The following is a 23,170-nucleotide window of genomic DNA, read 5'->3' as shown; positions in this document are numbered from 1 at the left end:
TAGATGGTGGAGAGCCTTTGGGGGGTCAGGAGGTGTGTTCCACTCTCTAGAATTCCCAGCCTCTGACCTGCTTTCAGACCCGAGTATTTATGTGGCTAGTCCAGTTCCGTTTCTGGCCAGTGGTAACCCCCAGGGTGTTGATAGTCAGGATTCAGCGGTGGGAATGCCATCGAATGTCACAAGCAGCCAGGGGAAAGATCAGGAGAGGCAGAGGTTCAGCAAACCTCTCGCCACTCTCATCCCTCAAGAGGGAATCCTATAAGGCCCAGAGGATTTGTGCACAGCAAGATCCCATTAGCACAATGGGCCGAATGGCCGCCTCTTGGATTGTAAACTAGTCCCTCGGGTGTTTTCACTTTAAGTGGACACACTGTTAAATTTCACAAGCTCCCCTCTTAGTGAAAGTTGGTGATTGCTCCGATTAAAAGAAAGGGGAGATGATGGCTTAGTGGTAGTATCACTGGGCTAATTCAGGGACGCAGGGCAGTGGTCTGGGGCCTCCGGTTCGATTCCCACCACGGCAGCTGGTGAATTCAATAAAAATCTGGAATGAAAAGTCTTAACGATGATTATGAAACCCTTGTTGACTGTCGTAACAATCCATCTTGGTTCACTGCTGCCCGTTAGGGAAGGAAATCTGCCGTCCTTACCATTGGTTGACTCTGAAATGGCCCAGCAAGCAGGGTAATTAGGGATGAGCAATAAGTGCCAGCACAGCCGGCGAGTGCCCTCGCCCCATGGAATGAATTAAAAACGAATAATTCTGTTGTTTCATTGCATTCACTGTGCGCTTTTAAATGTGGAATTTTGTTACCGAGTGTGATGAGAGGCATGGATCTCTCTGAGATTTTGGAGCAGTCAGACACCGACCTGGTTTCTCAGACTGCATAATCTGAACTCTCCCGAGTACCTCCAACCTGACTTTCCATTCTCCCATTGTTCTCACAAAGTTCAATGTTTGTGCTGAGCCTTTCACACTATCCTGGAGCTCCTTCTGTCCTTTTGGAAGCCCCGAGCTATTCCGTGAACTGTCCACGCTCGCTACGAGCGCTGAAATGCAGCAGTTCTTGGCCAGCTTGTCACAGCAACCAGTTTATCGCTTACTCTATCCCTGGCTCCCTCCCCACTTCAGCTCCTTGACTGAAGGAGGTGGTGTTCCCACAGTTTGGTGGTCCCGGGTGAGCAAGAGAGTGTGAATTCAGCCGCCTAAGAGTAAGAATCTTCAGTGCTCCAAGGTGACCAAATCCTGGCAGAAGGGGGAATATATAAACATTGATGTGGGGCTTTTTGCAGCCTGTGGATGTCTCAAAACACCACGGCAAAAACATTGTCAGCGTTGTAAATTTGCACCTTGGTGTCCCAACAGGGCGGCAAGGTAGCAGAGTGGTTAGCACTGTTGCTTCACAGCTCCAGGGTCCCAGGTTCAATTCCCGGCTTGGGTCACTGTCTGTGCGGAGTCTGCACGTTCTCCCCCGTGTCTGCGTGGGTTTCCTCCGGGTGCTCCGGTTTCCTCCCACAGTCCAAAGATGTGCAGGTTAGGTGGATTGGCCATGATAAATTGCCCTTGGTGGCTAAAAAAAGGTTAGATGGTGTTACAGGACTACGGGGATAGGGTGGGTGGTGGTGTGGGCTTGGGTGGGGTGCTCTTTCCAAAGGCTGGTGGAGACTTGATGGGCAGCACGCCAGCGCAAGTGGATAGCACTGTTACTTCACAGTGTCAGGGTCCCGGGTTCGATTCCCCGCTGGGGTCACTGTCTGTGTTGAGTCTGCACGTTCTCCCCGTGTCTGCGTGGGTTTCCTCCGGGTGCTCCGGTTTCCTCCCACAGTCCAAAGATGTGCAGGTTAGGTGGATTGGCCATGATAAATTGCCCTTAAGTGACCAAAGAGGTTAGGAGGGGTTATGGGGATAGGGTGGAAGTGAGGGTTTAAGTGGGGTCGGTGTAGACTTGATGGGCCGAATGGCCTCCTTCTGCACTGTATGTTCTATGGGGATAGGGCGTGGGCCTGGCTGGGGTGCTCTTTTGGAGGTTCGGTGCAGACTCAATGGGCCGAATGGCCTCCTCCTGCACTGTAGGTATTCAATGATTCTATGACTCCCACAAACAGATAATGACCAGATAGTATATCGGTTGAGAGATTTTTTTAAGCATTATCTTCACACACACTCTCACCACTTCCCATTATGGGGAATAGTGTGGGAAGGATTTCCGAACTGGTTATCAACCTGTTGATCTGCGTTAGGAACGCTCCCTGCGTGGCTAACAAGACCTGGCGCTGGACTTGAACCCGGAGCTCCTGGTCCAGAGGTAGGGATGCCACTGCTTTGCCTCAAGGCTGCCAGGCTGAGGGCTGAATGTTGGCCAGGAAGCCGGGGAGATCTCCCTAGCTGCCCTTTGAATGAGCGCCGTGGGGATCTTCCACATCAACCTGGAATGAAATGTGTCTTTGGGGTTTTTAAACCTGTGCTTTCCGTCATTCCTCTTCTGTGGAATGCCGATCTATAGCGACCCTGATATAAGCCATTGCCTGGCCTTCTGGGACAAAACATTTCAGCAAGGGAGGCGACACCTTCCACAGAGGTGTCCGACCCGGAGGTGCTCCAGCCCCGGGTGCTGGTGGTGGCAATCTGTGTGTGCGTAGGGCCCCACGTGAAAGGAGGTCAGGCTGTCCCAGTGCAGTTACGGTGACCTGGCAGTGGAACAGTCCCCCATGTTGCTAATCCCCCCCCCCCCCCCCTCTCCAGGCAATATGGTGAATGGGGGCGATCGTAACTGTTTATGGTTGTCGGGGAGGAATTGGGTGTCGGGGAGGAATTGGCCAGTGTGTTCTCACCACTTATCACCTGTGGGGCTTTTCACCGCTTTTCCCAAGGAGGTGACACAGCTGCCGGGTGGGTGACGTTGCCTTTGGAGCGGGAGCTCGCGGTGTCCGCCAGCACCCTTGAGACCTTCCGTGCCGACCGACAGTGCCTTACTGACGTTGGATCACATTTTGGTTGAATGTTTCAAGTCTCATTTGTGGTTTGCCCTTTGATGAAGGCAGATTCCCTCTACGGGACGATCCCTTTAATCTGTACCTCAGGTCATTTGATTTTCTTGATTATTTATGTTAATCAGAATAGTTGGGAAGTGTTGCCTGTAAGCTGTTTGCATTTATGGTCCTGCAGCAGCCTTAAGCTCCCACCCGCGCTGCTCACAGGCCGTCCCTATGTAAGGTAACCCCTGTGTGTGTGTCTGAAGGTGCAGGCCACGCACAGCAAAAATAGACTCCGTGGTCCTGGTTTTCTCTCGGGGCTCAGCATCCAAGTGTCTGTTGGGATGAATAAAGTGGTCCAGTCAACATTTCCCGTTGATGCAAAACTCACTTTTGTTTGCAATTAAATTGGGATACACACATGTGTGGGTGTGGGTGTGTGTGTGGGTGTTCCTCCCTCTGCTGACTCATTACAATTTCTTTTGCCACAGATTCCGTGCTGTGTTTGGGAAGCGGGGCGAGTTGCTGAGGATCCTGTCGTTGGGGTCAGTGAGGGCCCTCCCCTCCATCTTTGAGTAAATCCGGGTGTTTTCCTCAGAACATTCTGGTACCAATATGAATGAAGTGTCAGTTGTGAAGGAGGGATGGCTTCATAAAAGAGGTGAGTGTGTATTCTGGCGAGGTGATGCCACCAAACGTTTGTTGATCACCAACCTCTAGGAAGCTAAGGCATCTCGGACAGCCCCTCTCCAAGCTGTTGGCCTTTACCACATGGGTGGACAATGGCAGCAGATACGTGGGACCACCACCACCTGCAAGTTCCTCTCCAAATCATGCGCCGTGTTAACTTGGAACATCAGCCGCTCCTAAAGCCTGGAATTCCTGACTTAAAATCTTAGATTTCCTACAGTGCAGAAGGAGGCCTTTCGGCCCATCGAGTCTGCACCAACCCTCTGAAAGAGGATCCTATTGAGGCCCTCTTCCCCCTCCCTATTCCCGCAACCCCACCAAACCTTCACATCTTTGGACTGTGGGAGGAAACCCCCACAGACACGGGGGGAATGTACAGACTCCACACAGACCAGCAGAGGGTAGTTGTGGATAGACAATAGATGTCGGCCTTGCTAGCGACGCACGTCTCCAGGTGGGGAATCCGTTTCTCAAAAAAGTTGCCTGCTCCACGTGACGAGAAGAGGCTGGTCCACAATATTTTGATCCTGGTTAGCGGTGGAAAGAAGTGTGAATAAGAAATAGCCCGTCAGTTTTATTATGACGGGTTGTGAGACGGCTGAGATGGATGTTGAAGTGAGTTACCGACTGGAATCGAGGTCAAGTTTATTACCATGTTTTTAATTGAAAACACACCCGTAAGCTAGCGGGAATAGCTTTTTTCCCTTTACGCTGTGTCAAAACCCTTACATTTTTGAATATCTCTAATCGGATCACCCCCTGCTGTGTGTCCCAGTGAGTTCTCCTCGTTAATGTTTCTTATCTCTGATATCACCTCAGTGAATCTCTATATCGTCTGTCCCTTTCTGACGTCCTCTCGGGAGGAGGGGCTATGTTGAGCTCTTTTAAGTATTTGAGCTGCATCCATGTTAATGATTTATGAAAGTTTAACCTTGTGTGCTCTGTGACACTTAGCAACCCATGCCTTTTTTTTTAAATGGCGTTATCAACTTAACATATCACTTTAAAAAGAACGCTGTTTATTGAGGTTTATCCCTCCCGTGTTGTTTACTCCGGTCTCCCGGTTTTCTTTCCAGCGTTGTGTTAATAGTGTTCTAATTATGTTGTTGGTATACACAAGTGGAGGGCATTGTTTCAAAAAGCACTTAGGAAATTTGCCTTTTATTAATTTGGTGTCTTTTTAATTGGTTTATCAAAAGAGTGTAAATGGGGGACAGCTGGGACACTGGGCTGTGTGGGAGCAGAGCTGCGGGGCGGCACAGTGGTTAGCACTGCTGCCTCAAAGCACCAGAGACCTGGGTGTGCCTCCGACCTCGGGTGACTGACTGTGCGGAGTTGCACTTTCTCCCCGTGGCTGCGTGGGCTTCCTCCTGGTGCTCCGGTTTCCTCCCATAATCCAAAGATGTGCGGGTTAGGTGGGTTGTGGAGATAGCTGTGGAAATTGTGGAGGCATTAGTGATGATCTTTCAGGAATCACTGGAGGCAGGAAGGGTCCCAGAGGACTGGAATGCGGCGAATGTGACACCGCTGTTTAAGAAGGGAGGGAAGACAGGAAATTATAGTCCGGTTAGTCTGACTTTGGTCATTGGTAAGATTTTAGAGTCTGTTATTAAACATCCTTCTAATACCTGCCCTCTGCCAGCTCAGGAACCCTCCGTCCATCCTCCCCGGGACAAACCGGTGGTTCCCCCGAATCGGGGACCACACCAAGGCCCCCACCTCCCCCCTGTGACGTCTCCATTACCCCCAGATTTTGAGGGTAGCCGCCACCACCGGGCTCGTGGTATACCTCGTTGGAGGAAGCGGCAGCGGCGCCGTCACCAGCGCCTCCAGGCTGGTGCCCACACGGGATGCCGTCTCCAGCCTCTTCCGTGCCGCCCCATCCCCCTCCATCACCCACTTATGCACCATCGCCATGTTGGCGGCCCAATAATCCCCACAAGAGGTTAGGCAGCGCCAATCCCCCCATCCCTGCACCGCTCCAGGAACACCCTTTTCACCCTCGGGGTCTTCTGCGCCCACACAAACCCCGTTATGCTCCTATTAACCCGCCTGAAGAAGGCCTTGGGGATCAGGATGGGGAGGCACTGGAACAGGTACAAAAATCTCGGCAGCACCGTCATTTTAACTGACTGCACCCTACCCGCCAGGGAGAGTGGCAGCACATCCCACCTCTTAAACTCCTCCTCCATTTGCTCCACCAGTCTCGTGAAGTTAAACTTATGCAGGGCCCCCCAACTCCTAGCCACCTGGACCCCCAGGTACCTGAAATTCCTCTCTGCTCTTTTTAGTGGGAGCTCACCAATCCCCCTCTCCTGGTCCCCTGGGTGAACAACGAACAACTCGCTCTTCCCCATATTGAGCTTGTACCCGGAGAAATCCCCAAACTCCCTGAGAATCCTCATCACTTCCGGCATTCCCCCTTAAACCTACCTCTTTGACCAAATGTTTGGCCAACTGTCTGAATATCTCCTGGTGCAATCACGCTTCTGTAAAATGCCTTGGGATGTTTTACTTTGAAGGTGCTACATAAATGCAGGTTGTTGGTCGCTCCTGTGTGAATACACCTATGGTTCTACACCTGCTGTTGCAGTCACTGATCTAAATATATTAATATTCCATCGGGCAGAAGATACAAAAGTCTGAGAACGCGCACTAACAGATTCAAAAACAGCTTCTTTCCCGCTGTGGCCAGTCTCCTGAATGACCATCTTATGAACTGAACTGATCTCAAGGCATCTTCTCTGCTGAGTAGCACTATTCTCCGTATGCTTCACTCTATGGCTATGTATCATGTATTTATCGTATGTCCTATGTTTTTTCATTTATGGAACGATCTGTCTGGACTGTATGCAGAACAATACTTTTCACTGTACCTCGGTACACGTGACAAATCAATTGATGATTTGACTATTACGAAGGCAGACTGGTGGGATTGGGCGTACGGCACTGATTGAGGATGAGTTTGGGCTATACTCGCGTGTAGGCGATAATTGGCAGTTGTGCCATATAAACCCTACAGTACAGAAGGAGGCCATTCAGCCCATTGAGTCTGCACTGATCCTCTGATCCTAGGCCCACACCACCGCCCTATCCCCGTAATCCCATCTAACCTGCATATCTTTGGACACTAAGGGGCAATTTAGCGTGACCAATCCACCTAACCTGCACAAACTTTGGACCGTGGGGGGAAACCCACGCAGACACGGGGAGAAAGTGCAAACCCCACACACAGACAGTCATCTGAGGCTGGAATTGAATCCGGGTCCCAGGTTTATGAGGCAGCAGTGCTAACCACTGTGCCACCGTGCCGCCCTATCCTTGTAATCGGATGTGCGTGATGCGAGTCTCACTCAGTTGACTCACACTGACCTGGTCATGTGGTTAACTTGGGACCATTCCTGGTCTGACGCTCTATGCAGCAAACCTGCTGACTGCCTCCCCATCCTTGGCCCAGTCACATCTCCTTCCCAGAGCGATGCCCCCCACCGTCTTTCCCAGTCAACCCATTTGCAAGCGCTGATATCCTTCCAGAACTCTGGTGATCGCCATGTTCCCAAGCCTTGACCCAACCAGCGATCTGTAAAGGTTTAGCCTAACTGTCTTTTGCTGTCGGATTCTCTCTTCATGAAGATCAGAAACCTGTGTTTTTTAAATCAGTTCTGTTGAGCAAAGTGTGTTAAACCTCCCCCTTCCAACTCTCTCCAAAGTTTGCCTTTGCCTCTGCCTGCGACTGGCACCCTCGCCAGATCCTAACACAGAGCAGCGGCGACGACTTTCACTTTGGTTCTTGGTTTGGTTCATCAATTGTGCTCAATGAACGGGAATCGTTGAATGGCAGTGCAGGCCTGAAGGGCCGAATGGCCTACCCCTCCTGTTTCCTATGTTTCATCAATTATGCCCATCCCTATCTCAGGAACAAGTCTGCTGTGTTCATACTTCCAGAGTTTACAAGGGGAGCTGCAAGATGGAGGCCTTTCATTCCCTGTGATGTTCCATGCCAGTCTCCGGATAATGGACTGATCATTCGGATGGTTTACCAGAATGTCCAGGTGGACTCTAACCCTTTATTTTTCCGGTGGTGCCTTGCGCTGTGCGGGGATATGTTTTAAGTTGAGCGAGGGCTGGGGAGAGGTGGCGTCTTTCCAAATCCTAATGCACCATTTTCCCTGGGACCACTGCAGCATTGGCCAGTTGACCCAGCCGAATCAATACTGTCTTAACCTTCCTCTTTGTTGCACGCAGGTGAATATATTAAAACATGGAGGCCCAGGTACTTCCTGTTGAAATCAGATGGCTCGTTTATTGGCTACAAAGAGAAGCCGGAGAGCCCAGATCACGGTTTGCCACCGTTAAACAACTTCTCTGTAGCAGGTGAGTCTTTGGGGGGGGGTCAGTGATACATTGGTTGAAGGGCCTACGTCTGATGTACACCAGTTCCCCTCCAAGTCATGCACCCTAACTTGGCAATATATTACCCTTCCTTCGTGGCTGCTTGGACCAAAATCCTGAAACTCTCTAGCTTAACGGTATTATAGGAGCAACGTGCCAGAGTTTTGTTGCAAACCCCCCCCCAACCTGCAACCTCTACTGTCTGGATGGACAAGGGAGGCAAGTTGCACGATAACACCACGGTAACACCATCAGCTCCCAGGTTTAACTCCGAGCCGTAAACCACCCTGATATGGGGCTAAATGGGTGGCACAGCAGCACAGTGGTTAGCACAGTTGCTTCACAGCCCCGGGGACCCGGGTTCGATTCCCAGCTTGGGTCACTGTCTGTGCGGAGTCTGCACGTTCTCCCAGTGTGTGCGTGGGTTTTCTCCGGATGCTCCGGTTTCCTCCCACAGTCCAAAGATGTACAGGTTGGGTGGATTAAAAACGGTTGGGTAGGGTTACTGGGTTAACCAACTTGCTAATCTTTGGACCGTGGGAGGAAACCGGAGCCCCCGGAGGAAACCCACGCAGACATGGGGAGAACGTGCAAACTCCACACAGTCACCCAAGATCGCAGTTGAACCCGGGCTCCTTGTGCTGTGAGGCAACAGTGCTGAGCACTGTACCACTGTGTCGCCATCCTGCTTATCGCCCTTCTCTCAGTGGTTAATCACCTACTGGACTTTGTGAAGTGAGAATCTTCCCCAGGGGGGGGGGGGGGGGGGGGCGGGTGGGCAATAAAGGCTATCCTAGCCACATTCCTTTAACAAAGAGGATAAATGGCACAAGGAGTTGCCACAGCCAATGTATGGCTAGGGATGGGTCTCGACCCCTGTGAATGTCAAATCTTTGTTGATCTTGTGGGAAGATTTCAGCCCCCAATCGTGCTTCAGGCTCTGCTACCATGTTTGACATAGCAATAAGCAACACGGGGAACGTTGGGGAAATGGCTTCCTTAAAATAAACCCTTCAAGTCGTGTTCTGTGGGGTAAGAATTTGCATTACTATAGCACCTGTTAAGATCTCTGGGTATCCCAAAGCAATGTGCAGCTGATGAAGTATTGTTATTGTAAATATGGCAATTCACGCATCATAAGCTGGAAAACAGGCAAACCAAAGTTATTCAGTGATCAGGTAACCTGTTCTTAGCAGCTTATGTGTGTGCTTGTGCGCAGTTTGGCTACAGCACAACCTTATACTTCAAAAGTACTTTATTGGCTTCAAAGCGCTTTGAGATGTCCTGGGGTCGTGGAGGGTTGTATGTAAATGCAAATATGTTCTTTGTGTTCTAATGTCAGATTCTTTCAATAACCAAATGGCCACGGGTGAGTCATTATCCCCAACAGGTAAATGAGCCATCTTGTGCTGCATTGAGCCGTTCTGCACAGGGGACCGCCAGGGGATTTTACTAACCGGTTATAGCCGCCAGGGAAGCCTGAACTGGCTGGAACTCTTTTCTTGGAAACGTGTCCAGAACTCTCTGGGGCCTGGAGGGGGTTAAGCGCAGAGAAGATCAGCCATGATTGAATGGTGGAGTGGACTCGATGGGCCGAATGGCCTTACTTCCACTCCTATGTCTTATAGTCTAAGATGCTCCTGCTTCTGGGGCAGACCAGATCGTCAATGCAAAGACCTGTAATAAATCCAGCCGGGAATTCGAGGAAAACCCGGAGACTTTCGGGGGTTGGTTGAGGCAAATAGAGTAGATGGATTGAAGAGGAAGCTAGAGAGTCACGGGAAAGGAAGGAGGGTACAGCGAGGACGAGATGAAGTAGGATGTGGGGCACCAGCTTGAGCTGATTGGCTTGTTCCTGTGCTGTGCATTGTGTGGAATATTAAACTTTTCCTGCAGATCTGTAACTTCTCAACGTATTTCCCTGTTCAATTAGAATGTCAGCTAATGAAGACCGAGCGGCCAAGGCCCAACACGTTTATCATTCGGTGCCTGCAGTGGACAACGGTGATCGAGAGGACCTTCCATGTCGATACACCAGATGAGCGGTGAGGACAGTGGTGGGGTGGAGAATGCATTTAAACATTGCGGGGACACAGCATGGCTATCTTCCAGACCCCACAGCTTCTTCTCCCTTGAGGGGGCAGAAACACTGGGGGCAACGTCACTCGTAATCCCGAGGCCCAGACTGATGTTCTGGAGACACGAGTTCAAATCTCACACCCCAGTGTTTAAAATTCAATTGGATGAAAAATGTTTGTTCACCTCCTCTCTGCCATTTCCTGGTTATTATTTCTCATTCTCTAAGGAGCCTATGTTCACTTCCATAGAATTCCTACTGTGCAGAAGGGGGCCATTCGGCCCATCTAGTCTGCACTGACCTTCTTAAAGAGCATCCTACGTAGGCCGGCAAACCACCTAACCTGCACATCTTTGGAAACGACAGGGCAATTTAGCATGGCCAATCCACCTAACCTACATATTTTTAGAGTGTGTGTGTGTGTTTGTTTAAGGGGGGTGGGGTGGGGGGGTGGAGCACCCGTAGGAAACCCACGCAGACACGGCGAGAGCATGCAAACTCCACACAGTCGCCCAAGACCGGAATTGAACCCGGGTCCCCTGGCGCTGTGAGGCAGCAGTGCTAACCACTGTGCCACCTGGAACAAGCGCTATTCTCGTTAACGATGATCATGAAAGCCACCAGACTGCCGAAAAAACCACCTGGTTCACAAAATGTCCTATCTCGAAGGGGCTTCTCCAGTCAATAGTGGAGTGCCGCAAGGATCAGTGCTGGGGCCTCGGCTATTTACAACCCATATTAATGACTTGGATGAAGAGACACAAGACAGTCATGTGTCTAACTTTGCCGATAATACCAAACTAAGTGGAAAGGTAAGCTCTGAGGAGGACACAGAGGCTTCAAAAAGATCAAGACTGGTTAAGTGAGTGGGCAAAGAGATGGTGGATGAAGCATTCTAACAGAAGTGTAAAAACACTTTGGTCATAAGATTAAAAAAGCAAAATAGCTTTTAAAAGGTGAGAAGCTTGAAAGTGTTGAATCTCAAAATGCCTCGGGCCTGATGGCACAAAGGATGCCGCAAGTTGGCATGCAGGTGCCGCAAGCGATTAGGAAGGCAAATGGGCGCGTTGGCCTCGATTGCAAGAGGATTGGAGTACAGGAATAAAGTCTTGCTGCGGTTGCACAGGAGTTTGGTGGGACCACATCGGGAATACCGCGTGCCGTTTCGGTCTCCACATTTGGGAAAGGATAGACTGGTGCTGGAGGCAGTGCAGCGAAGGTTCACTGAATGGTCCCTTGGGAGGAGGGGGTTGTCCTATGAGAGGCTGGGTGAATTGGGCTTGTATCCTCTGGGGTTCAGGTGAATTGGAGGCGATCTCACAATCCTGAAGGTGGTTGATGGGGTGGACGCTTTTTAGAGATTGTTTCCATTGGTCGGGGAATCTAAGCCACGGGGGCACAGTCTCGGGATAAGGGGAGGGGGCAATCATTTAGGACTGAGATGAGAAATTTCTTCCCTCAAAGGCTTGTGAATCTTTGGAATTCTCTACCTCCGAGGGCTGTGGGTGGTCCATCATTGAATATATTTAAAACTGGGATAGGCCGATCTTTGGTGTCTCAGGGATTCGAGGGAAAATGGAGTCGGAGCCCCTTAAGATCAGCAGTGATCATATTGAATGGCGAAGCAGGCTCGATGGACCGCGGGGCCTACTCTTGCTCCTGCCTCTTGGAAACCTATGAAGTTCTAACAGGACGAGACAGAGTAGATGCAGGAAGGATGTTCCTGATAGTGGGGGGTGTCCAGGCCCAGGGGGTCACAGTCTGAGGATACTGGGTAGACAGGAGATGACAGTCTCTTTAGGACAGAGATGAGGAGAAAGTTTTTCACCCAAAGAGTGGTCGGCCTGTGGAATTCATTACCACAAAGTAATTGAAGCCAAAACTTTGTATGTTTTCAAGAAGCAGTTAGATAAAGCACTTTGGGGGGGGGGGGGGATCAAAGGATATGGGGGAGGTAAACGGGATTATGCTATTGAGTTGGCTGATCAGCCATGATCATAATGAATGGCTGAGCAGGCTCAAAAGGGCTCAATAGCCTCCTCCTGCTCCTATTTTCCATAAGGAAATGCACCATCCTTACTTGGTTTAGCTTGCACATGATTCCAGACCCTCAGCAATGTGGTGGACTCGCACAATGTGGTTGACTTGAACCGCACCCTGAAATGGCCGAGCAAGGCAGGCAGCTGCAGGTGGCTCGTCATCGCCTGCTCCAGGGCAATCCGGGATGGGTAATAAATGCTGGACTTGCCAGTGATACTCTAACGCAAAGACCAAAGCGATGGGAACTGCCCAATCTTTATCCCGGGTATGAGTGAAGGTGCTTTATCTGTAATCGGACAGTCTGCTGTGCAGCAGGAAGGGGCAGAAGCACCGTGTGCAGAGACGTCTGGTGGGCAGCTGGGTTCATACTTCCCTGCTCATCCCAGTAAACTACTGCTCGCCTTTGGCGCAATGGACCACACACACACACACTGTTCTACAAACGCCCCCCCCCCCCACACACACACACGCACACACACACTCTGTTCTACACACACATTCTGTCCTACACACACACACACTCTTCTGCACACACACTGTTCTACACACACACACACTGTTCTACACACACACACACTGTTCTACACACACACACACACTGTTCTACACACACACGCACTGTTCTACACACACACACACACACACACACACTTCTACACACACACGCACTGTTCTACACACACACTTCTACACACACACACACACTCACACACACACACTCTTCTGCACACACACACACACACACACACTCTTCTGCACACACTCTTCTGCACACACACACACACACTTGTACACACACACTGTTCTACACACACACTGTTCTACACACACACTGTTCTACACACACACACACACACACTGTTCTACACACACACACACACACACACTTCTACACACACACTGTTCTACACACACACGCACTGTTCTACACACACACTGTTCTACACACACACACTGTTCTACACACACACACACACACACACACACTGTTCTACACACACACACACTGTTCTACACACACACACATACTGTTCTACACACACACACACACACACTGTTCTACACACACACTGTTCTACACACACACACACACACACACGCACTGTTCTACACACACACTGTTCTACACATACACACACACACGCACTGTTCTACACACACACACACACTGTTCTACACACACACACACATACACTCTTCTGCACACACACGCACTGTTCTACACACGCACTGTTCTACACACGCACTGTTCTACACACACACTGTTCTACACACACACACACTGTTCTACAGACACACACATACACTCTTCTGCACACACACACACACTGTTCTACACACACACTGTTCTACACACACACTGTTCTACACACACACTGTTCTACACACACACTGTTCTACACACACACACACACACACTGTTCTACACACACACACACTGTGCTACACACACTGTTCTACACACACGCTGTTCTACACACACACACACACACACTGTTCTACACACACACACACTGTTCTACACACACACACTGTTCTACACACACACTGTTCTACACACACACACACTGTTCTACACACACTGTTCTACACACACGCTGTTCTACACACACACACACACACACACACTGTTCTACACACACACACACTGTTCTACACACACTGTTCTACACACACGCTGTTCTACACACACACACACACACTGTTCTACACACACACACACTGTTCTACACACACACTGTTCTACACACACACACACTGTTCTACACACACTGTTCTACACACACGCTGTTCTACACACACACACACACACTGTTCTACACACACACACACTGTTCTACACACACACACTGTTCTACACACACGCACACACACTCTTCTGCACACACACACTCTTCTGCACACACACACTCTTCTGCACACACACTCTTCTGCACACACACACTGTTCTGCACACACACACACACTGTTCTACACACACACACACACACACACACACACACTGTTCTACACACACACACACGCACTGTTCTACACACACACACACACACAGACTGTTCTACACACACACACACACACTGTTCTACACACACACTGTTCTACACACACACTGTTCTGCACACGCACTCTGTTCTGCACACACACTCTGTTCTGCACACGCACTCTGTTCTGCACACGCACTCTGTTCTGCACACGCACTCTTCTGCACACGCACTCTGTTCTGCACACGCACTCTGTTCTGCACACGCACTCTGTTCTGCACGCGCACGCACTCTGTTCTGCACGCGCACGCACTCTGTTCTACACGCGCACGCACTCTGTTCTACACGCGCACGCACTCTGTTCTACACGCGCACGCACTCTGTTCTACACGCGCACGCACTCTGTTCTACACGCGCACACACTCTGTTCTACACGCGCACACACTCTGTTCTACACGCGCACACACTCTGTTCTACACGCGCACACACTCTGTTCTACACGCGCACTCACTCTGTTCTACACGCGCACACACTCTGTTCTAAACGCGCACACACACTGTTCTACACGCGCACACACTCTGTTCTACACGCGCGCACACTCTGTTCTACACGCGCGCACACTCTGTTCTACACGCGCGCACACTCTGTTCTACACGCGCGCACACTCTGTTCTACACGCGCGCACACTCTGTTCTACACGCGCGCACACTCTGTTCTACACGCGCGCACACTCTGTTCTACACGCGCGCACACTCTGTTCTACACGCGCGCACACTCTGTTCTACACGCGCGCACACTCTGTTCTACACGCGCGCACACTCTGTTCTACACGCGCGCACACTGTTCTGCGCGCACACACTGTTCTGCGCGCACACACTGTTCTGCGCGCACACACTGTTCTGCGCACACACTGTTCTGCGCACACACTGTTCTGCGCACACACTGTTCTGCGCGCGCACACTGTTCTGCGCACACACTCTGTTCTGCGCGCACACTCTGTTCTGCGCGCACACTCTGTTCTGCGCGCACACTCTGTTCTGCGCGCACACACTGTTCTGCGCGCACACTCTGTTCTGCGCACACACTCTGTTCTGCGCGCGCACACTGTTCTGCGCACACACTCTGTTCTGCGCGCACACTCTGTTCTGCGCGCACACTCTGTTCTGCGCGCACACTCTGTTCTGCGCGCACACACTGTTCTGCGCGCACACTCTGTTCTGCGCACACACTCTGTTCTGCGCACACACTCTGTTCTGCGCACACACTCTGTTCTGCGCACACACTCTGTTCTGCGCACACACTCTGTTCTGCGCACACACTCTGTTCTGCGCACACTCTCTGTTCTACACACGCACACACACGCCCTGTTCTACACACGCACACACACGCCCTGTTCTACACACGCACACCCACGCCCTGTTCTACACACGCACACCCACGCCCTGTTCTACACACGCACACACACGCCCTGTTCTACACACGCACACACACGCCCTGTTCTACACACACGCGCGCACACACACACACATTCTGTTACACACACTCTGTTCTACACGCGCACACTCTGTTCTACACGCGCACCCTCTGTTCTACACGCGCACCCTCTGTTCTACACGCGCACCCTCTGTTCTACACGCGCACCTTCTGTTCTACACGCGCACCCTCTGTTCTACACGCGCACCCTCTGTTCTACACGCGCACCCTCTGTTCTACACGCGCACCCTCTGTTCTACACGCGCACACTCTGTTCTACACGCGCACACTCTGTTCTACACGCGCACACTCTGTTCTACACGCGCACACTCTGTTCTACACGCGCACACTCTGTTCTACACGCGCACACTCTGTTCTACACGCGCACACTCTGTTCTACACGCGCACACTCTGTTCTACACGCGCACACTCTGTTCTACACGCGCACACTGTTCTACACGCGCACACTCTGTTCTACACGCACACACTCTGTTCTACACGCATGCACACACGCTCTGTTCTACACACACACACACTCTGTTACACACACACTGTTCTACACGCGCACACACTGTTCTACACGTGCATACACTGTTCTACACGCACACACACTGTTCTACACGCACACACACTGTTCTACACGCACGCACTCTGTTCTGCACACACACTCTGTTCTATACACACGCACACACGCTCTGTTCTACACACGCACACACCCTGTTCTGCACACGCACACACATGCTCTGTTCTACACACACACACACTGTTACGCGCACACACACTCTGTTCTACACACACACACACACACACACTAGTGAAAGCACATTTCAACCAGGCGCCAGAGGCCAAGAAAGCAGTATGAATCTTGTAGCAGTAGTTCACCTCTGAACCTCATTGCGACAAGCAAATGGAATTTGCTTTCCTTAGCGACGGCTTTCATATCCTTTACCATTTTGCAGACAAAGCCACCGATTTGAAGGTAAATTTTCTGATGACCTACTTCAGCTCACATTTAGAACGACCTAACCCGGTCGTCAGTTGTGCTCCTTAGGGATGCATTGTGTTGATTTAATGGTTTCCTCTTTGGGACCGCACAAGGTGAGCTAAGGACAACGATAGACGTGGGGATGGTGACCATGGGCTTGCGTGGGAATGTGGGCATGCAAGTACATAAGTTCATACCAATTGCTGCCAGCCTCGATAACAGAGAACCCTGCTTTGAACCTTAGAGTCCCTACAATGCAGGAGGAGGCCATTCGGCCCATTGGGTCTATATCGACCCTCCGGCTTGGGTCACTGGCTGTGCGGAGTCTGCACATCCTCCCCATGTCTGCGTGGGTTTCCTCCGGGTGCTCCGGTTTCCTCCCACAGTCCAAAGATGTGCAGGTTAGGTGGATTGGCCATGATAAATTGCCCTTAGTATCCAAAATTGCCCTTAGTGTTGGGTGGCGTTATGGGGATAGGGTGGAGGTGTTGACCTTGGGTTGGGTGCTCTTTCCAAAAGCCGGTGCAGACTCGATGGGCCGAATGGCCTCCTTCTGCACTGTAAATTCTATGATAATCTATGAAAGAGCACCCTACCCAGGCCCACTCCCCCACCCTATCGCAGTAACCCCACCTAACCTGCACATTTCTGGAGTGGAAATCAGAGCACCCGGAGGAAACCACGGCAGTCACGGGGAGAAAGTGCAAACTCCACACAGACAGTTCTTAACAGAGCACCCGGTTTCCGTGAAGTTTTGACGTGGAGCGGCCCACAGGAACGGGAGGATGCCATTCAGTCCCTCAAGCCTGTTTCACCATTCCGTTGGATCATGGCTGACCTATATCTTAACGCCACTTATATCCTCGCCGTACAAAAACCAGACGCTCTTAGTTTTGACCTTTCAAATTGGCCAAACTCATCCCAGCCTCAACCGGCTGTGGGTGATGCGGGTGGAGCTCCAGATTCCCACTACCCTTTGTGAGCTTACACATAGCTAACTGTACGAGAGACAAGGAACAAAGCGCAGTTTAAAAAAAATAAAATCTAGACCTATGTTTCTTCCAGCGCGATGTCAATTTGAAATAGTTCCTTTGTTTTGTCAAGGAACAGCACGAAGGGTCCAGCTGAATAGAAGTCCATTTGCTGACCAGATCAAACTCTTTAAATGGTGGCTGGGCTGAACCAATGGTGGACGGGGGGGTTGCAATGCTGCTCTGGGCCGAACCAATTTCACTTGTGAGGCCACGATTCAGTCGGTTGTTCAATTGTGGGGGAGAAATGAGGTAGGTTCCGGCTACAAAGGGACTGCTGTCACTGTACCCTGCATAATCATTCTGCATAACCGCTGTGTTTCTAGAGAGGAATGGACAAGAGCCATCCAGACTGTGGCAAACAGCTTAAAGCACCAGGAACCGGGAGATGACGCCATGGACGTCAAGTGTGGCTCTCCCAGTGACAGCTCGGGATTGGAGGAGATGGAGGTGTCCATTTTGAAGTCCAGGAATAAAGTGGTTAGTATGAGGGCTTATTTAGGAATACGGCAACCCAGTGGGATTGGGCATCTGATGCCCCCCCCCCCCCCACAACCCCAGAGGTGAGCCCTCATGCTGGGACCCACCCCCCTCCCCCAGCCCCACTTTCAGATCAAGGCACGCAATCAGATTTCGAAATTCAGACCTGAATTAGTTTTAAGGATTGAATTTCCCATTAAGTGGTGGTTCTCCCGGTGCTGGCTGCAGGAATGCCTGAACAGGATCCACTTCGTAACCTCGGCTGAACTGGGTCATGCTCGCCCAGATCACGTGCCCATGTTATTCAGTTGCGCCGTGTGCCAACGTGTCCAACAGCGCCCCTCTGTCGCGATTGAGTTCCACGGAGATTGCAGCGCAGCTTCCAGTGATGCCAGCGAATGGCGGGGTGGTTTAACTTTGGCTAAATGGAGCGTTGCCCGTTTGAGTTTTCTGACCCAGGCCCGCGTTGTGTCTGATCTAATCCTCAGTCTCATTGCATCCAAATAAACAAGTGCCATGACTAAGTCAGCTGCTGTCCATTTCTGATTCCAGACGATGAACGATTTTGACTATTTGAAGTTACTGGGGAAGGGCACCTTTGGGAAAGTTATCCTGGTTAAGGAGAAGGCCACGGGACGGTATTATGCCATGAAAATTCTACGGAAAGAAGTAATTATTGCGAAAGTGAGTACTTGCTTTTGAGATTCATTTGGTGAAGAAAGCGTTGCCCGTTTCGGTCACCGTCTTGTCAGTGTTCCGCGACACTCCACACCCATACAGGCCGCACGGTCTGACATTTCTCTTAAACCCACTGCTCTCCTTTATATCTCCTTCCATTGACCCCCACACCAAACTAGGGTTGACGATTCTGATCAGGCAACGATTCCCGAAAGGGTGGTCACATGACTTTCCGATCCCATTGTCCCGCACTCACCCATTCCATTGGCCACCAGACGTGTCCATCTTGGTCATGCCCCGCCTCCTTCTGCCAATCTGAGGAGAATGGACAGTCTCTTCCGCACACTATTGGCTGCTTCTTGACTCTGTCCAATCCCGTCCAATGGGTGGGATTTTCCCGCCCTTCCCGGTGGTGGGAAGCAAACCGCTTATACTTCGCCGGGAGCGGAAGATACCGGCATCAGCCAATGGCAAGGTGCCTCCACTGCGGGGGAGGGGCTGGAAAATCCCACCCAATATCTTTTTACTTTTGAAAAACGTATCTTTATCGCCCCCGCATGATTTATGCGAAGAACAGTCGGCCCGCCGTCAAGTTGACTTCCTTCACTTGTTGGTGCTTTGCCACCGTCACGGAATTGGCGTCCACTGTACAATCGATCCAGCATGGCGTGTGAGGCCATTTGGCCCATGCTGCTGGTGCTGTCCAATTAGCCCTCTACCCCTTTTGCCCCTGCCCTGCCGATGTTCCTCCTTCCAAGAGTTTGAGCAGTCCCCTTTCGAAAGCAGTCTGATCTGCTTCCACTGCCCTTTCACCTGGAGTCGGTGTGTCTGCAATTCGTGTACCCGTGAGAGTTGGTGCCTTCGTGATAAAATAAGAACTGTACATAAACATTGACGCCTGTTTTTGATTAATATAGGATGAAGTCGCTCACACTGTTACTGAGAGCAGGGTGTTACAAAATACGCGACATCCATTTTTAACAGTAAGTGCTGAAACATACACTGGATTGAGCTTGGTTTAATCTATACTCTCCTGGGTGGAGATATATCCTGTGTGGCTGTCTGTTTATCTGAAAATATGTACTTGACACCAGGGCAGTGGTATTTACAGTAATAGCAGCTCCCATGTGATGGGATGTTTTATTTTTTTTTCCTGCTTTGCGCTGTTTGTTTTCAGTAAGTAGATGTTTATTTAGTCACGACTGGTAAAGGGGGAAGCGTCTCTTCCCCCCCCCCCCCCCCCGCCCCGCCCCGACAAGGGCGTGGTTGATGTGTGTAGCTACTCTGTCCTAAGCAGAGCTCCCTAACGTCTCCCCCTCGGTCTGAGCTCAGACCGAAGGTGGATTGGGCCAGGGGCAGAGACAAAATGTCAGCCGGATTTTTCTAATCCCCCCCAGTGAGTCAAACAACCCGTTTACCCTCGATGCCTAAACACAGGAACAATGGCGGCTTTGGCAGGTTGTGAGAGGCACGTCACTCATGGCTCAACGGAGAGAACGCTCTCATTTCCTGAGTCAGGCGATGTGGGTTTAAGTCCTGCATCTGAAACCTCAACACAGAATCCAGACTGATTCTCCCAGTGCAGTACAGAGGGGAGTGCTTCACTGTCGGAGGTGCTATCTCATTGCACCATTGCAGACCGAAGCGTGGTAAATTCACCATGAAGCCAGGCCAATATTTATCCCTGAACCAACATCCCTTCAAAAAAAACTAGCAGGCTACCTGTTGTTTGATGTTGCTAATTGGAGGAGCTTCCAGTGTGCAAATGCCTGGTTCATCAGTCGTAGGGTGCTTTGAAATGTTGTAACGTGAAAAAAGCAAGAGCAGGAGTAGACCATAATGCCCCTCTCCGCCGTCCAATACGATGGTGGTTGATCATTGGCCTTAACTCCACTGCCATGCCCGCGCCCCATATCCCTTCATTCCCTGAGAGACCAAACGTCTGTCTACGCCGGCCTTGAATTTAATCAGCAACGGGGCATCTGCAACCCAGAGAGCTTGGGGTTGCTCTCACCAAAGTCCTGTACAGTTGTAGCAAGACCTCTTTATTCTTCTATCACCTGGCAGTAAAGGCGAACGTACCATTTGCCAGCCAAATTGCTTGCTGTATCTGCATATGCATTTCTGTGTTCCTTGTACAAGCACACCCTAGGGTTCCTCTGAACATCAACATTTACAAGTTTTGCACCTTTTTCGGGGGAAAAAAAATTCTCCACCTCTACTCTCACACTTCCCCCACATGACACCCCATCTGTCAGCTTGTTTCCCACTCAACCTGTCTATACCTCTTGGCAGCTTCTTTGCGTCTTCCTCCTAGCTTACACTCCCACCTAGTTTTCTAATGTCAGCAAGCTCGGTTATAGTGATCTTCGTCTCTTCCTCTAAATCATCAATGTAGATTATAAATAGCTGAGACCCAGCGCTAATCCTTGCGGAACTCCTAGTCATAACCTGTCGAGCAAATGTGCCCCGTTTATCCCTACTCTCTGCTTCCTGTCTGTTAATTAATCCTCTATCCATGCTAATAAATTGCTCTCAACTCCCTGAGCCTCAGAGATCTCAAAAGACACGATAGAAATGCAGATTTGTGTGGGGGGGGGCGGGGGGTTCCCCCTTGCCTGTGGCGCTGCACCACAGAGAGAATTGGTGCTTTCAGGAGTGAAGACACTTGTCCAACCCGTGCGGTTGGTGGTTTCTGCTTATTGCAGACGCAGCCTGCTCCTTGCGCCGCATTTTCTGGGATTTACGGAGAAATCCTGACTCTGCGTTCCTTTCCAGATGGCAGGAGCATGTATGAAGCTCTTCAGCCTGTGCAAACTACGTCAAAGGATCTTTCACCTCTCAAAGACGGCATTAAATTAAATATAATGTGATTCACACCTCACCTCGGCCTCGCTGCTGATGCAGGTGGATCTCCCACAACCAGAGGGCATAGAATCATAGATCCCTACAGTGCAGAAGGAGGCCATTCAGCCCATCAAAGCTACACAGGCCCTCTGAAAGAGCACCCGACCTAGGCCCACTCCCCCGCCCTATCACGTTTCAATTGTTAGCACTCTCGCCTCTGTGTCACAAGATTCTGGGTTCAAGTCCCACTACAGGTCTTGACCACACAAGTCAAGACTGACACTCCAGTGTGGGTGCTGCACTGTCAGAGGGGCTATCGTTTGAACAAGATGTTAAACCAAGGTCTGTCTTTTCAGGTCTCTGTAAAAGACCCTTGGCACTATTTCAAAGAAGAACAAGTGAGATGCCCCCCCTTGCCCTGTCTTTCAATCTACGTCCCAGAAATAGATAATCTGGTCATTATCATAGTGTTGTTAGCGTGCTGTGCGCAAATTGGCTGCATCGTTTCCTACAATCCTCCCCGTGTGTGCGTGGGTTTCCTCCGGGTGCTCCGGTTTCCTCCCACAGTCCAAAGACGTGCGGGTTAGGTGGATTGGCAATGCTAAATTGCCCATAGTGTCCAAAATTGCCCTTAGTGTAGGGTGGGGTTACTGGGTTATGGGGATAGGGTGGAGGTGTGGACCTTGGGTAGGGTGCTCTTTCCAAGAGCCGGTGCAGACTCGATGGGCCGAATGGCCTCTTTCTGCACTGTAAATTCTAAAAAAAAAAAAAAAAATACGGGAGTGGCCACACTTTAAAAGGTACTTACGAACAAGGAATAGGACTTTCGGCCCCTCGAGCCTGTTCTGTCAGCTGATCTGATAACCACAAATCTGCACCTCATCTACCCCCAATAATCTGTCAGCCCCCCCCACCGCTTACAAAGGAACTATCCTTCTCTGCCTTAAAAGTATTCAAAGACTCTGCTTCCACCACCTATTCAAGAAGAATTCCAAAGACTCGCGACACTCTGAGAGATAGAATTTTGACTCATCCCCATGTTAAATGAGTGACCCAGAGTTCTACGGTCTCCCACAAGCGGAAACATCCTCTCCACATCCACCCTGTCAAGACTGTGATGAGTGTAGGAATTTCAGATAAATTGTAGGAATTTCAGATAAATCGTAGGTATTTGGTGCAATAAGGTTAAAAATCTGTGTGTAAGACTCCTGCAGAAGTGTTTCTAAAGAATCCTGGTTTTAAAGGTTTTGGGAGCCAGGGGTGCAATTAAGGCACTGTAAAAAGCTTGGACGAGTGGAGTTTTGTTTGGATTATGGGGGTTCCCTGTGGAGTTAATGATCTCCGCTTGGTAAGATGCTGTAATTAATGGGGGGAACTGCGGTAACAGGCATTTTGCAGGAACACAGTTTTAGTGGCGATGCAAGCAGAAGTCCAGATTCTACTCCCACTGCAATTCAGTTAAAAGTTATGTCTGTAGACAGATTAGCAGCTTCTTTCCAAGTAGTTCTGATTGCAAGATGAG

General features: G+C 50.5%; 1 protein-coding gene across 2 annotated transcripts in view; it reads left to right on the top strand.

Annotated features, from left to right (window-relative positions):
* Positions 1-23,170, top strand: part of LOC140402426 (RAC-beta serine/threonine-protein kinase) — a 127,738-nt gene that overhangs the window by 79,184 nt on the left and 25,384 nt on the right. Inside the window, exons 2-7 of one of the 2 annotated variants that reach the window (XM_072490197.1) lie at positions 3,465-3,634; positions 7,909-8,037; positions 9,989-10,100; positions 17,970-18,123; positions 18,676-18,807; positions 19,719-19,784. In XM_072490197.1, coding sequence (XP_072346298.1) covers positions 3,589-3,634; positions 7,909-8,037; positions 9,989-10,100; positions 17,970-18,123; positions 18,676-18,807; positions 19,719-19,784 — 639 coding nt within the window. In that variant the 5' untranslated portion in view covers positions 3,465-3,588. Of the gene's footprint in view, positions 1-3,464; positions 3,635-7,908; positions 8,038-9,988; positions 10,101-17,969; positions 18,124-18,675; positions 18,808-19,718; positions 19,785-23,170 lie in introns of those variants that run through there. The other variant, XM_072490198.1, reaches the window with a different exon arrangement.

The sequence above is a fragment of the Scyliorhinus torazame genome, chromosome 25 (assembly GCF_047496885.1).
Source record: "Scyliorhinus torazame isolate Kashiwa2021f chromosome 25, sScyTor2.1, whole genome shotgun sequence".
Classification (NCBI taxonomy): domain Eukaryota; kingdom Metazoa; phylum Chordata; class Chondrichthyes; order Carcharhiniformes; family Scyliorhinidae; genus Scyliorhinus; species Scyliorhinus torazame.
This window is presented reverse-complemented; position numbering and strand designations above follow the sequence as displayed.